The sequence below is a fragment of the Puntigrus tetrazona genome, chromosome 6 (genome assembly GCF_018831695.1).
Source record: "Puntigrus tetrazona isolate hp1 chromosome 6, ASM1883169v1, whole genome shotgun sequence".
Classification (NCBI taxonomy): Eukaryota; Metazoa; Chordata; class Actinopteri; order Cypriniformes; family Cyprinidae; genus Puntigrus; species Puntigrus tetrazona.
In genome coordinates, this window is record NC_056704.1 from 1,906,559 (window position 1) to 1,920,123 (window position 13,565).

At 39.1% G+C, this 13,565-nt stretch overlaps 2 protein-coding genes across 7 annotated transcripts in view; both read left to right on the top strand.

Annotated features, from left to right (window-relative positions):
• nbeal1 (neurobeachin-like 1) overlaps positions 1-12,238 on the top strand; it is a 46,727-nt gene extending 34,489 nt beyond the window's left edge. For 2 of the 5 annotated variants that reach the window (XM_043241318.1, XM_043241321.1), the window contains 18 exons: positions 310-411; positions 493-588; positions 667-791; positions 1,560-1,700; positions 1,982-2,112; positions 2,547-2,656; positions 3,000-3,117; positions 4,002-4,099; positions 4,185-4,301; positions 4,395-4,484; positions 5,095-5,204; positions 5,413-5,585; positions 5,766-5,860; positions 5,957-6,073; positions 6,281-6,442; positions 6,530-6,678; positions 7,871-8,006; positions 10,024-12,238. In XM_043241318.1, coding sequence (XP_043097253.1) covers positions 310-411; positions 493-588; positions 667-791; positions 1,560-1,700; positions 1,982-2,112; positions 2,547-2,656; positions 3,000-3,117; positions 4,002-4,099; positions 4,185-4,301; positions 4,395-4,484; positions 5,095-5,204; positions 5,413-5,585; positions 5,766-5,860; positions 5,957-6,073; positions 6,281-6,442; positions 6,530-6,678; positions 7,871-8,006; positions 10,024-10,125 — 2,172 coding nt within the window. In that variant the 3' untranslated portion in view covers positions 10,126-12,238. The other 3 variants (XM_043241317.1, XM_043241319.1, XM_043241320.1) reach the window with 2 other exon arrangements.
• Positions 12,239-12,751: 513 nt separating this feature from the next.
• rbm26 (RNA binding motif protein 26) overlaps positions 12,752-13,565 on the top strand; it is a 29,884-nt gene continuing 29,070 nt past the window's right edge. For both annotated transcript variants that reach the window (XM_043241629.1, XM_043241630.1), the window contains exons 1-3: positions 12,752-12,947; positions 13,036-13,131; positions 13,430-13,548. In XM_043241629.1, coding sequence (XP_043097564.1) covers positions 13,073-13,131; positions 13,430-13,548 — 178 coding nt within the window. In that variant the 5' untranslated portion in view covers positions 12,752-12,947; positions 13,036-13,072. The remainder of the gene's footprint in view (positions 12,948-13,035; positions 13,132-13,429; positions 13,549-13,565) is intronic.

A 13,565-nucleotide genomic window follows, 5' to 3' on the forward strand; every position in this document is an offset into this window, starting at 1 on the left:
TATAAGAATATATTTTTGTCTGAAAGATTATTGATTAATCAGAAGTTTTTGCTGTTTTTTAATAGTTGATTTTTTATTTCATATTAGTTTTAATTCATCAAAATAAACTAAATTAGCACTAAATTAGTTGCTTCGGCAACTACATAAAATAAAATAAAAGGTTTTTTATTAGTTTTATTTATTTTACATTTTTTCAAAGGGCAAAAATCGTTGCTTATGCTTTTAGTCAACCGTAATAACCCTAGATTTGACACATGATTAGTGGATGAGACCTTCTGTCTTGATTGGTTGTTTGTATTTGATTGACAGGTGCGTAATAAGGTATACAGCCGGATGCTGCTGCTGCGTTCTCTCTCTCTTCATGCCACTCACTCGCCGCAGGAGCTGCTCAAAGCCTCTGGACTCACACAGGTCACTACACACGAAGCATCTCCCTTTCACACAGCACACCACTGAAGCTTAGAGCTGACTTTTCCTTCTGCTTGTCATCAGAAATGGGTGAACAGAGAGATCTCAAACTTTGACTACCTGATGCAGTTAAACACTATAGCAGGACGGACGTACAACGATCTTGCTCAGTATCCTGTGGTGAGTGATTCTGTTTGAACGCGGCCACCCATCAGCACTTTCCTGAATCATCTTACACGCTTTCTCTGCTGATTTCAGTTCCCCTGGATCCTGTCGGATTATACATCAGAGGAGCTGGATCTGTCCGATCCGCGAGTGTTCAGAGATCTTTCCAAACCTGTGGCCGTGCTGAACGAGAGGAACGCTAAAGCTGTCCGAGAGAAGTGTGTTTCTCTCTCTGTCTCGTTCTTTCAGTCTTTTAATTTTATTCCAGGTCAGAAAAAGTAACAGCTAGGATAGTAAGTTTTAGTTAACTATAACAACACCTAGGCAGCATTTTAGTCTTCATGGTCCAACCCTGAAGGATTTAAAAAAATAGTAGTAATAATATAAAACTCCTTCTATTAGCTAAATACGGTAGCATTTATCCTTCACACATAACACAATCCCAGAATGCATTGTAATGACCACGAAGAGTTTTGTACCTAATAATTAAACTTTGGTAATCACTGAGAAGTTTTAATAACTTCAAATTAAAATACATTATTTTGACCATTATTTGTGTACTTGTGTACAAATACATTGAAATGCATTTGTGTGGGTCGTTTAGAGACAAAGTATTATTTTAAAGTTTTTTACATACTATTCTAATTTTTATTACTGATATTTTGGATTAGCTTTTAGGTTATTTTTTTAAATAAAAAAAAAATTATTGTATGTTCTTTTGTGATTTTTAGTAGCTTTTAGCTTTCATTTTTTTAATAATTTTAGTACTTCGTTGCTTCGTTTTATTTTGACACATATATCTGTATTTTATTGTAGTTACCAATAACCCATTTTGAATTAATTTAGTTTCTGTCACTTACGCGGTGTTCTCTTAGGAGATCGGTAAAGCAGTTCAAATGTTTTGAAGATTTGGATTGATTTTGTGTCGCCGGTGAATGTAGCTGATGTGTGAAAGAGGCAGACCCTAAATGATGCTCATTCTGCAGATACGAGAGTTTTGAAGACCCCACGGGCACCATAGACCGCTTCCACTACGGCACGCACTACTCGAACGCCGCCGGAGTCATGCATTACCTCATTAGAGTCGAACCCTTCACTTCCCTGCACATCCAGCTGCAGAGCGGCAGGTAATGCTTGTCTGACAGTATGTGTTTGTGCCTTTCGCTCACTTTCCTCACTTTCTTTTGTGAACGTGTTTATCAACCAACTCACAATTGCTTTTAAAAAAGAAAAGGTTACTAAAGGGAAAATAATATAAAGCCCTCGTGTTGTATTTGTTTCTGCCTTCCTCTTGCTAACGTACCGTACCTTTAGGAAATAAATGGCCTGTATTATGATTGGCTGTTGACTGATTCCTAATTAATCCTGTTTTCATTATATGATGAAAGTTGGTCTGACTGTGTGGCAGGTTTGACTGTGCCGACCGTCAGTTTCACTCCATTCCTGCTACCTGGCAAACCCTCATGGACAATCCCAACGACGTCAAAGAGCTCATCCCAGAATTCTTTTACTTCCCAGAGTTCTTGGAGAACCAGAACGGTGAGTAGATCACAGTTTTCCTTCGGTAAGTCGGAACACGAGTCGTCTTTTAGGTAGGCTTTTAAAATTAAGCACCTTTTCATGTATTTTATAGTTCAGTGTTTGACAAGCTACACGTTTTTCCACCCCTGATTCTTTGCTATTTTTTAAAGTTGTTGATTTTTGGCAGATTGCGTAGAAACCAATGAGTCAATATGTCCCCGTCGTGAAGGTTTTCTAAAACACCTCTGCGTCAACTTTGCAGGCGCATTCATGAGCTTAAATGGGCAGTGTTCACAAAACTTAAATTAAAAATAAATAGCTTAGTCCCTCTTTCGAAAAATCTAATGTGAGTCATTGCAAAAAAAAACCATTTTAAGCAACAAAGCGTAACATTCCCCTCCACTCAGACTCCTTTGTGTTGTATCATCTCATTCTCTTTCTCACTGTTGTAGGATTTGACCTGGGTCGCTTGCAGATCTCTAAAGAGAGGGTAAATGATGTCATCCTGCCTAAATGGGCCAAATCCCCCGAGGATTTCATCTACAAGCACCGCAAAGCCCTGGTGAGCCCATTTCTGATGACCTCATCGCAGCTCTTCCCCACTAACCTCAATAGAGAGCCTCCGGGGAGCGATGTGTAATTGAATACGGCCCGCTCTTAGTATCCGTTTCTGTTCCTCTTCTCAATTCCTTTGCCGCTTCTGTCCTATTAAAGCCTGAAGGAGTGAGAAATGGCTTCGTGAAAGGTTACAAAACTAGAACAACACAAGAGTCTTTCCCAGTCTCCTCCTGGCGGATTAATCTCACGATGACTGACGGCCTCAGGTCTATCCTAAGAGAAAAACAGGTTTGGAAGCGTGTCGTGTGAACATTTGGTTGACGCACTTGATATTTGTCTGTGTTCAGGAATCGGACTATGTGTCGGCCCACCTGCATGAATGGATCGATCTGATCTTCGGCTATAAACAAAGGGGCCCGGCTGCAGTGGAGGCCCTTAATGTCTTCTACTACTGCACATATGAAGGTATGTGCAGTGACTTAATTAGGCAGACTTTTACTTAATACTGCTTAAATATTTAAAATTGTCTTATTTAATTGGGAGAAATTGGTCTTATTTAATTTTTTTTTTTAAATAGTTGCATTGGTCTAGCCGCTGTAATAAAGCACCTTCTGAATACTTATACCAGTTACTGTGCACTACAAAAAAATTAACAGTATGTTGATAAATATGTTTACACATGAAAATTTATAGTTAATGATACTGAAGCTGTATGTACTGAGGTTCTGTAAATATTAGTGTAAACCTGTTTTGTTATTGTTAAATAAAACTATTACTTTGTAGTACAAATTATGTAAGCTAAATAAATATAAAAAAAATGTAAAAGAAAAATTAAAATTAAAAAAAGAGATAATAATTAAAAATGTTGCTTCGGCAGCACTAAAAATAAGTTGCTAAAAATAAATCTGAAATAAAAAAGACAGTTTTAGTTAAAAATTGTGGTATAAATTCCCGTAAACTTCCCGTTGTTTTTTTTGTAAACTACAATTGTTTTAGTGTACTAATTAATTGTTCAATTAAATTAACAGTTCACTTAAGCTGTGCTATATTTTAGTGCTCTCCCTTTGTTCTTAAAGACAATTTTAGCAAATATCAGTATTTTGTGTCTATTATGTATTTATTTGGTAAGTAGCCGTGTTAAAATAGGATAATGGTTTCAAGGCCGGTTATTATACAAAAATAGAGCAATTTCTATTGATAATTCTCTTTTTTTGTATTAGGGTGAGCCTTCATCACCCTTTTGGGGATTGCTTGAGATAATGAGATAATGACTGGCTGACACATTAACTTCAACTAGTTTTTATGCACGGTTAAATTCGGCGATACCAAACAGCCTGTGGTTGTTTTAGGGGCTGTTGATCTGGACGCCATCACTGATGAGAAAGAGAGGAAGGCTCTAGAAGGCATGATCAGTAACTTTGGACAGACACCATGCCAGTTACTGAAGGTACGGCACTCTAATGCTTCTTCACGCAAGCAGACAGTGTTGTATTTGTTGTTTGATAAGATGATGCGTGTTAATGTGCGTTTAGGAGCCCCATCCCATGCGTCTCTCTCTGGAGGAGCTGGAGAAGAGGAGAACTCGTCTGGACTCCTGTCCTCTCAACATATTCGAGCACCTCACTGAGCTCAAATCCTTCTTCATTGAGGTGACTGAAGTAGCGGCGCTTTACGTGTTTGTGTAGATGTTGTTCTGAGGAGTGACGGAAGTGGACTGACGGAGTTTGATCTCTGCGTTTTAGGGCATCAGTGATAATGTGCCGCTGGTTAAAGCTGTTGTCCCTAAGAACCAATCGCATTCGTTTATCTCACAGGGGAGTCCAGATACTCTGGTAAGTCTGGGATTGATTAGCTGCTTCTTACAGACGGGTTAAAAAGCACAGAACATCGGAATAGGCCCTATTTTATTTATACAAATTTTCATTAATGTACATGGTCCTTTATTGTGCACAATCAGTGTACAGTAAAATGTAATAAAATTATAAAAAATAACACATAAATAAAAATGTGTTCTTGTCTTATACCAACTTTGAACCTTTTTGGTCCACTTCAAACGTTGACTACTTTGACATAATTAAATACATTTTAATTAAATTAATTTTTTTTTATAAGCTGCCATGTATAAAGTAGGTTCTGATTACACTAACATTGGCTGCTTTTTCTTTCATTTTTTTTTTTATATTACTAGTCTTAATGTACACAGTTATTAAGTGCACAGTGTAATGAAGTATATATATAAAAATATATATTTATCTAAATTTTAAATAAAAGAATTTCATTATTTTAATGATCGCTCTAACAGTTTATATTTACAGTAATAGCAAGGCTGTATATTTCCTAAATGATAAATGAATGCATTACAAATACACAAGTCAGTCCTTTTGAAGTTCTGGCTGTTTATTAAATTTGTGATATACTCATAAATAATGTTTTTGCGTCAAGGTAACTCTGAGCCAGAACTTCTTGATGGGAACTCACGGCTGGCTGCCCTACGACAAGAACATATCCAACTATTTTACCTTCATCAAAGACCCCACTGTAGCCGGTGTAAAGTGAGTCTCTCTGATGCTTAACGTCCTCATGTCCTGTTTGTTCTGTAGCTGCCCTGCTCTTTAACAAGCTCTCTCTCTCTCTCTCTCTCTCTCTCTCTCTCTCTTTCTCTCGGCCTCTCTTTCTCTCTGTCTCTCTTTCTCTCTGTCTCTCTCTCTCTCTCTCTCTCTCTCTCTCTCTCTCTCTCTCTCTCTCTCTCTCTCTCTGTAGGACTCAGAGGTTTCTAGCAGGGCCATTCTCTCCAGGGGTCGAAGTCACGGCTCACCTGTTTGTTGTGTCTCATGACGGGAAGTTGCTCTTCACTGGAGGCCACTGGGACAACAGCCTGAGAGTGACGTCACTCGTAAAGGGCAAAACAGTGGGGCAGCACATCCGCCACATGGGTAATGGAAACTGCTTCTCCTGACCTTCCTGTTTTTTCCCTTCTTTCTTTCTCTTGAGTAGTCACATCCAGATTGTACTGTATGTTCTAAGTTTAACCTTGAATTACAGGAAAGAAATCTGCTCACTTTGGATATTTTGTGTGTGTGTGTGTGTGTGTGTGTGTTTATCTGTCCCGGCAGACATTGTAACGTGCCTGGCCACAGATCACTTTGGGATTCACCTGATCTCCGGCTCTAGAGACACCACCTGTATGGTATGGCAGGTGCTACAGCAGGTAAGTTTGTTCCATGTGATCAGTCGTCTTTAAATGATTTTCTGTAGAAGGTTCCTTCCTTAATATAATGAGTTTAAACTTGTTCTGTTTTTGTAGGGCGGTGCTCCGGTGGGTCTGTCCCACAAGCCAGTGCAGGTGCTGTACGGACACACAGATGAAGTTATGAGCGTGTCTATCAGTACAGAGCTGGACATGGCTGTCTCTGGATCACGGGTGAGACTCGCCTCTCTCCAAATCACTCAAAAACACGGTCTACTACTCTGTATTCAGCAGCTTGACTCTGTACCGTACCTTATTTCAAATACAAAAAGATTCATAACATAGCACAAAGAGGTTGAATGCGGCTGAATCACTTTTTGGGTGGATTTCGGGAGTAAAAGGTGATGCAAAAATGTAAATAGCGGCTTGTGTGTGTCACAGGATGGGACGGTGATCATTCACACCGTTCGGAGGGGTCAGTACATGTGCTCTCTGCGGCCGCCCTGTGAGAGCTCTCTGCCCATGTCCATCATGCACCTGGCTGTGTCCTGGGAGGGACATCTAGTGGTGCACACCTGTATAGAGGGCAAAACCACACTGAAGGTATCAGACGCACCGTTCGGTTCCCCTTCTCCACACGCATTTCTGTGCCTGCGTAACCCGATCCACTTTGTGTGTGTGTGTTTTCAGGATAAGAACGCCCTGCACCTGTACTCTGTGAACGGAAAGCACCTGTGCAGCGCTCCTCTGAAGGAGCAGGTGACAGACATGTGTGTTTCAGGAGAACATGTGGTCATCGGCAGCGAACAGGGGTTCCTGTCTGTCAGGGATCTGTACAGGTAAACCATAATCTGCTTCTCAGAAAGTAAAGGCTCTTGGGGGTCATTATGGCTCTTGGGTGTACCTGGTGAATGATGAAATGTTTGAAATTGATGCATTGAGGTAAACGAGTCCTATCTAGAAACCAGAATACCGTAGATATTGCAGGAGTACCATTTTGTTCAACTGTTTTGGTTCTGGAGGTCTTTTTCCAATGAATTACTCCTCTTGGGATTTTAAAGTAGTCTTCATTTAAATTCATTTAAGTCTTCAGTGTCACACCATCCTTCACAAATGCTTCCAATATGCAGATTTTAGGGAGTTTTGATACAATTTGCTGATTGAAGATTTCTTTGCAGAATCGGAATCTCAACTGTTAAACACATTTATCAAAAAAAAGTCGAAATAAGGTGGACTGGTGGCTTTAAGAAAAGCATATACGATTGAATAACAACCCCACAGTTTCCAGGATGTCTTTGATCATTTTAGTTAGCATTTAAAACTAATCACAGAGACGTTTTACTTCCAGAACCTGCCTGTTGCATGAAAGTGCCCTATTTTGAAAACAAGCTTTCATGCAGTGTGTGACGCATCTCTTAAGTGAATGAGAGCAACCTGCAAAGTGCACCATGTATAATGTTACTGTCTCTCAAAAAAAAGCAGACTCTGAATCATTTAAAACGAGTCCTAAGCCATTTCACTCTGACAGTGAAACATTAGCATATTTCCCACCCACTTGTTGATCTTGGTTTCTGAATGAAAATGCAAATTCATTCTTCACCACTAGGTGTTGCTTTTGGAGCGTTAAAAGCTTCCAAACACTGCTTTAAATGAAATCGACCAATCACCAGAGGGTATTGCAAAAATTAAACGAATGAGGTCAAAATAAATGCATTTTTAAAATATTTTTTGAATGCATGTCAACCTGTTGTTGGAGACTCCCAAAACCAAAATATGAACCTTTCATAACCCATAGTAGAGGCACTTTACAGGATAGCTCATTCAGCTCTTTCGTAACCTGTATGACTTTCTTTCATCTGCTGAACACAGACGACGATACTTTGAAGAATGTTGTTAATGGAAAAAAAAAAATCCAATGGAAGCCACTGAGGACCTGAAACTTCTCGGTCATTCTTTGAAATATCTTCTTGGGTCGTGTCTGTTCCCTGAGCTTGATCCTAACACCAGCTTTCTCTTGGCTATCCATGGCAGCCTGTCTCTGTGCGTGTCGCCGATGGCTATGAGGGTGCCCATCCGGTGCGTGTCCGTGACCAAGGAGCAGTCTCACGTTCTGGTGGGACTCGACGACGGCAAGCTGATCGTGGTGGGCGTCGGGAAACCGGCCGAGGTAAAAAACTCCTTCAGGAACTACATCACCCAGAGGATGGAGGGCTCGCCTCTCATGAACACGCTGCGTGTGCGATCGCCTGCTCGCCTGCTGCATCTCAGAGACCAGAACACGTTCAGCCCCGACATCATCTGACAGCCTAGTCCAGATCCGTAAAAAAAGTTCAAGCTTACCTAGCTGGGGAATATCCAAAACCCAATAGCGTAACCGTTCCTGCAAGAGAATAGATTTATAAAAAACACATTTATTTTTTTGAAGACAAGCCCAAAGTGGTATTATCAGATTTAGCAAACTTTGAGGATCACATCGATATAACAAGCAGTATGCTCGTGAACATATTAATGACGTAACAATGCGTTGAAACTGTTGCCAAGGATTTCTGTCTTGAGCATCTGTTGTGTAATCAGTGGTGATTTGTGTGAAGTGTAAATGTTTTTTAGCAAGTTTTTTCCTAGCAGTCGGAGTTGTAACCTAACCGAACCGAAACCCTCACGATATTACTAACAACGATGGTAATAATGTGGTATAACGATAGTATAATAACAATAGTAATAATAGAGTAAAATAAACTCGTAGTGTCACGCTCATTCTAGAATAATTGTCAAACTGTGAAATCGTTAGAGAAGGGTTTTAATGGATTACCAAAAAAAAAAAAAAAAAAAAAGTTGAATGCACAGGTATTCATGCCAAACGTTGAAGCTATTTTTTAATATTCCAAACGATGCAAAGCGTTCTCAAGGATTTTCTCTTAAATATCAGTAGCTTGTAGAGCACCATTTGGATTTTTACATTAGATGAATTAATATGGAAAATGCAGCCCGAAACATACTCTACACTTCTGAGCTGTGCAAACTCAATTTTGCACATTTTTATTATTAGTATTGATGTTATATCAATATTTAGCTTTTAAAAATATCATGTTATTGTCAGTACCAGTATATTGTGATACATTTACTCAGAGAACATGCCATATTTTTTCATTCACCACATTGCCATGAGGGGTGCTATAATGCAACTCCTTAAATTATTGCACATTATTTAATGTGAACTCTATATTTAAGGTGAACTTAGTCTCTGCCTCAGACAGAAGAATGGAAAACGCTGACACATTCGTGCACCGGGACCACAAGCTTGCGATGCATTTTTCCAATCTTCTGTGTTTTGCATGTTTGTGTAGAGTATGTTTCTGACATAAAAGTTCAGAATTAAAGGGTTTGTATACGCCCAGTCAGTGCATAAAATTACACAGCCCTGCATCTTGATTTGCAAAACAAAAATTATAATAAATACATAATTGTATTATGCCGAGTTAAAAAAATATCAATAACAACTTTTCATCATGCACAGCTCTTTATTATACAGCTTTAATGCATTACCAAAAAAACCTCAGTCACTTGGTTTCAGATTTAATGATAAAACAAGTATTTTTCATTTAACATAATCCATTTAAAGTCAAAGATCTTTACAAAAAATGTGCACTTTTGTTGATTTTTGGAGGCATTTTTTACCACAGATGTAGCAAAAAACAACTGTGTCATGTTTGCATTTATCTTGGAATCAGGATTAGGCCAAAAATAATGCCTTAGGAATCATTCATACATGCGAATATTGGCTGAGAATTGAACAGATAGTGTAACCTGGGTCACAGGAAGATGTTATGTCTTTGTGGCATTTTTAAGGCATAAGACGTTTTCACCTTCCAAATAGTTGTCAAATTTTGAAATCAGCAGCCTAATTAGTAAGAAACGCATCCTATTATTGGATTTCATTCAGCAAATATAATGCAGGGCGGTGTTATCATTTTCTTATCTCATCTTCCTTTTTTGAGTTACCTCACTTGAAATGCACATTTTGATTTTGCACTAACCTCAAAATGAATCCAACACAGATGATCTCACGTGCACTCATCAATCATCTTTTTCCCCCTCACTGTTCACCACCTCTTTACTCTCCTCTCCTCTCCTCTCCTCTCCTCTCCTCTCCTCTCCTCTCCTCTCCTCTCCTCTCCATTCCTCAGATGCGTTCTGGCCAGATTACCAGGAAACTCTGGGGCTCCAGTAAGCGTCTCACTCAGATCTCATCTGGAGAAACAGAGTATCACACCCAAGAGCAGCCCTGACCCGCCCCCAAATCCCAGCCCTGTCAATCACCCAAATCCATTGTTTCAGATGGGAGGATGGCTCTCTCCTCTTGCTGAAACAATACGAAGGACTTTTTTTTTTTTTTTTTTTTTCACCTGTATGCAAATTCGCGTATGTGTCGAGCCACAACGGATGCATGTCCCCTCGTGTAGTTGGACCGGTGCAGGCACCATCTTAACTACATGTGTCTAAATTCTGTGAAAACCCTCATGTTGACCCTTCCCCGACTCCGCCCTCTCCTGTCGTTTTCCACCACATGTGCCACGCCCATTTACTTAATCCTCATTAACACACAGTTATCATCATCATCAGCATCGTTACATCATGTCTGCGTTCACTCACGCATCAGGTTTTATGTGTCCGGTTATTTGTTTCTTTAGTGGCCTTGTCATACTTCACAGGTTGTTTTATTAGTGGACACAGGCATTATTTATTTGCACAGTCTTGCTCTTGCACAGACCTCGAAAAGTGGACGATCATTCACACCGGTGTAATTCAAAACGCCCGTGACGTATCCCGCTCCATCAGACCAACACATTTTATAGCAAAACTGACATCTGTGGGATTAAAAAGCAGATTTTTTTTATTATTGTGCGTAACTGTCGAATGTTGTCGTTCATTACTTGAATTGTGATGTAGTTATTTCAGTGAAGAATGCGAGATTTAATTTTGCCGCGGATGTACGTGCAGATGGTTTTATAACCGTGCAGTTTGATTTGTTGCATCTGAAGGTTTTGTTGGATGAAACACTACAGATACAAAGGGGGAGGAGTTTCGAAGGGCTTTGTGAGACGCGACAGTAAGCAATACGGTTCGTCCCTCTGAAGCATTCCACTGGCTAATCCATGCATCCGCAGTCTTCCTAGTATCCAAACCGAGCACTATAAAGAGAAGGAGGTGCTTGTGTACCGTGGAACAGCTAGAACCAATGCAGCAGAATTCGATAGTCAGGTGACACGCTGTTTCCCCTCCTCTTTTATCTTTCTAAGCCATGCAGTCTTCGTTTACTATGCAGGTAAACTTCCAGGCCTTCTAGAGAATTCACAGTTACACTGATTGAACTGAATTCTGCTCATCATATGCAGTTTTTATTTCTTCACCGTAGGCTGGAGATGTATGCGTGAGAATATATACCACAGTAGTCATAGTTTCCACCAAAATACGTTTCATTATAGTGCGCGAATAAAGCTTTTTGCATTTGTTAGTACTAAGCTGCTAGACTCGCATAGTGATGATAACTAAATATTTCGACGGAAACTATAATTACCGTTGCATTTAGTCTCACGTTCTTAGACTAATGTCTTTTAACTGGCAACATTTATTCCTTTACTAAAGGATGGTTGTTTTGAAACTTATAAGAGATATGAAGATGTTAATTAAGATACTAATACCAAAATGCAGATGTCTTTATCAGGATGTTCATATGGTTTCGTGTCTTGTATGTTCTTCCGTATATGCGCTTTAGTTTGCGATGGTGCTGAAGTTTAGAGATGAAGTCTGAATCGGGAGTTAGGTTGCCGGTTGCTTTGGAAATAAGTTATACCAAGAGATATAAATTAATGCTTTTATTTCTTCGCATTTATTGTATTTTAAATCCTGTGTTTTTTTTTTTTGTAAACGAGAGATCCTGAGGTGGCTGTTTTTATTCACGTTTCTGTTTGTATGTATATGTGTTTTTCTTCCTTTAATTCAATGAATGGAGTGCCTTTTTTTATTCTGTCGTCATGCAAATTAGACTCCGTGATCTGAACTCTACAGCATGACCTTTCGTGACACCTGTGGACAGCCACGGTTTCTGCGGGAACCAGAAAAACTTCAGCAGTGACTCCTCCGTCATATCAGACCTGTGACTTACTGAGCTGCTTTTGATTTCGTCGTCACTAATGGATGTGTGTGTGTATATCTGTGCTTATTTATGAATCCAGTATGAAATGTACAGCATGAATTTTATTTCTGTTTATGAATTGTATTTTTTGCACTTTCCAGGTACGACAAATTGTAAGAGATTGTTTTAAATGTCTCCTTGATCTGTACAGAGAAACTGCTTTGTTATACGTGAAAATTTATCATTAAAGCCATGTTGAAAAGTCACCTTGATGTTTACTTTGTTTGGTTTTCAACTAAAAATGTGTGAAGTTATAACATTAAAATTAATCCTATTGTATATTACAATATTTAGTCAGTGTATGCTTCTATGTATATCATAAAATATAATAATAATAATAAAAATATATATATATTTATATTTATTTATTTTTATTTTCCCATTATGCCAAACAGAGCAAATCCATGATATAAAGTATTTATTTGTATTTTTAAAATAACAGATGAGCAAAATTAATAACGAATATTTTAGAACACACGAGGGTATTTGTCATTAAAAAATTGTATATATTACAAAAGAAACTCAGCTGTGTTGTTTATGAATATCGTAATCAAATATATTCAAACAACTCCAAAATTTTAAGATTTTGAAATGTAACATATTTTTTCCAATAGTAACTTTTTTGTGAAATGTGATGATGCTGCTTTCACACCGCAGCGGCCCCTTTAAGAAACTCTGGAAGTGGCGGTGTGCTGCTGCGGACTCTCGCGAGATTTGTCCGCGAGAGTAAACAGTCGCCATTTCTCGAAAGTAAGAAAGAGCTGAAAGTGTGGCGCACAGTTCGTTCACATGCGCACAGAAACCATCCCCGATAACTCCTAAACTAAAGACCGTATCTAAGCTTCCTGCTGCCGGCTGTCTTCTCTGGCTGGTGTACAATTAGATGTGATATTTCGGTCGGAGTTTATGAGGGCGGTGAGTGATTGAGGCCTGACAGTACAAACACACATTACGTTACATCCTGAGCAGACTGTAAACTCACTTCTGTGGATCACTCTCGCAGGGGCATAACTGCGGAACCAACAGCCCTCCTCTGAAAAATGATCATTGAAAACCTCGATGCCTTGAAGACGTGGCTCTCGAAGACTCTTGAACCCATGTAAGTGACCCTGCTGCTGCACAGTGCGTTAAAATGATGCTAGCAAAATAATTCAAGTCTTCCCGGATGCCAGTGGCTTTAGATTTACACGACTTTACTGTTCATAAATTAATTTGCTCTTTTAAATATAGGTCTTGCATTCTATTAACCACAATACTTGTACTTGGTTATCCTAGTTAGATTCAGAGTTGCCACCAATTGTAAGTTGTAACTTGTCAAATGAGCATCAAGAACAGATGCTTATGTCTGGCTGAACATCATTTGGCTTTAATGTAATTGAATTGTATCTGTCCTGCAGATGTGATGCCGACCCATCTGCTCTTGCGAAATATGTGGTTGCCTTGGTGAAGAAAGATAAATCTGAAAAGGAGTTGAAAGCACTATGCATTGACCAGTTGGATGTATTCCTTCAGAAAGGTATGATTCTACTACAT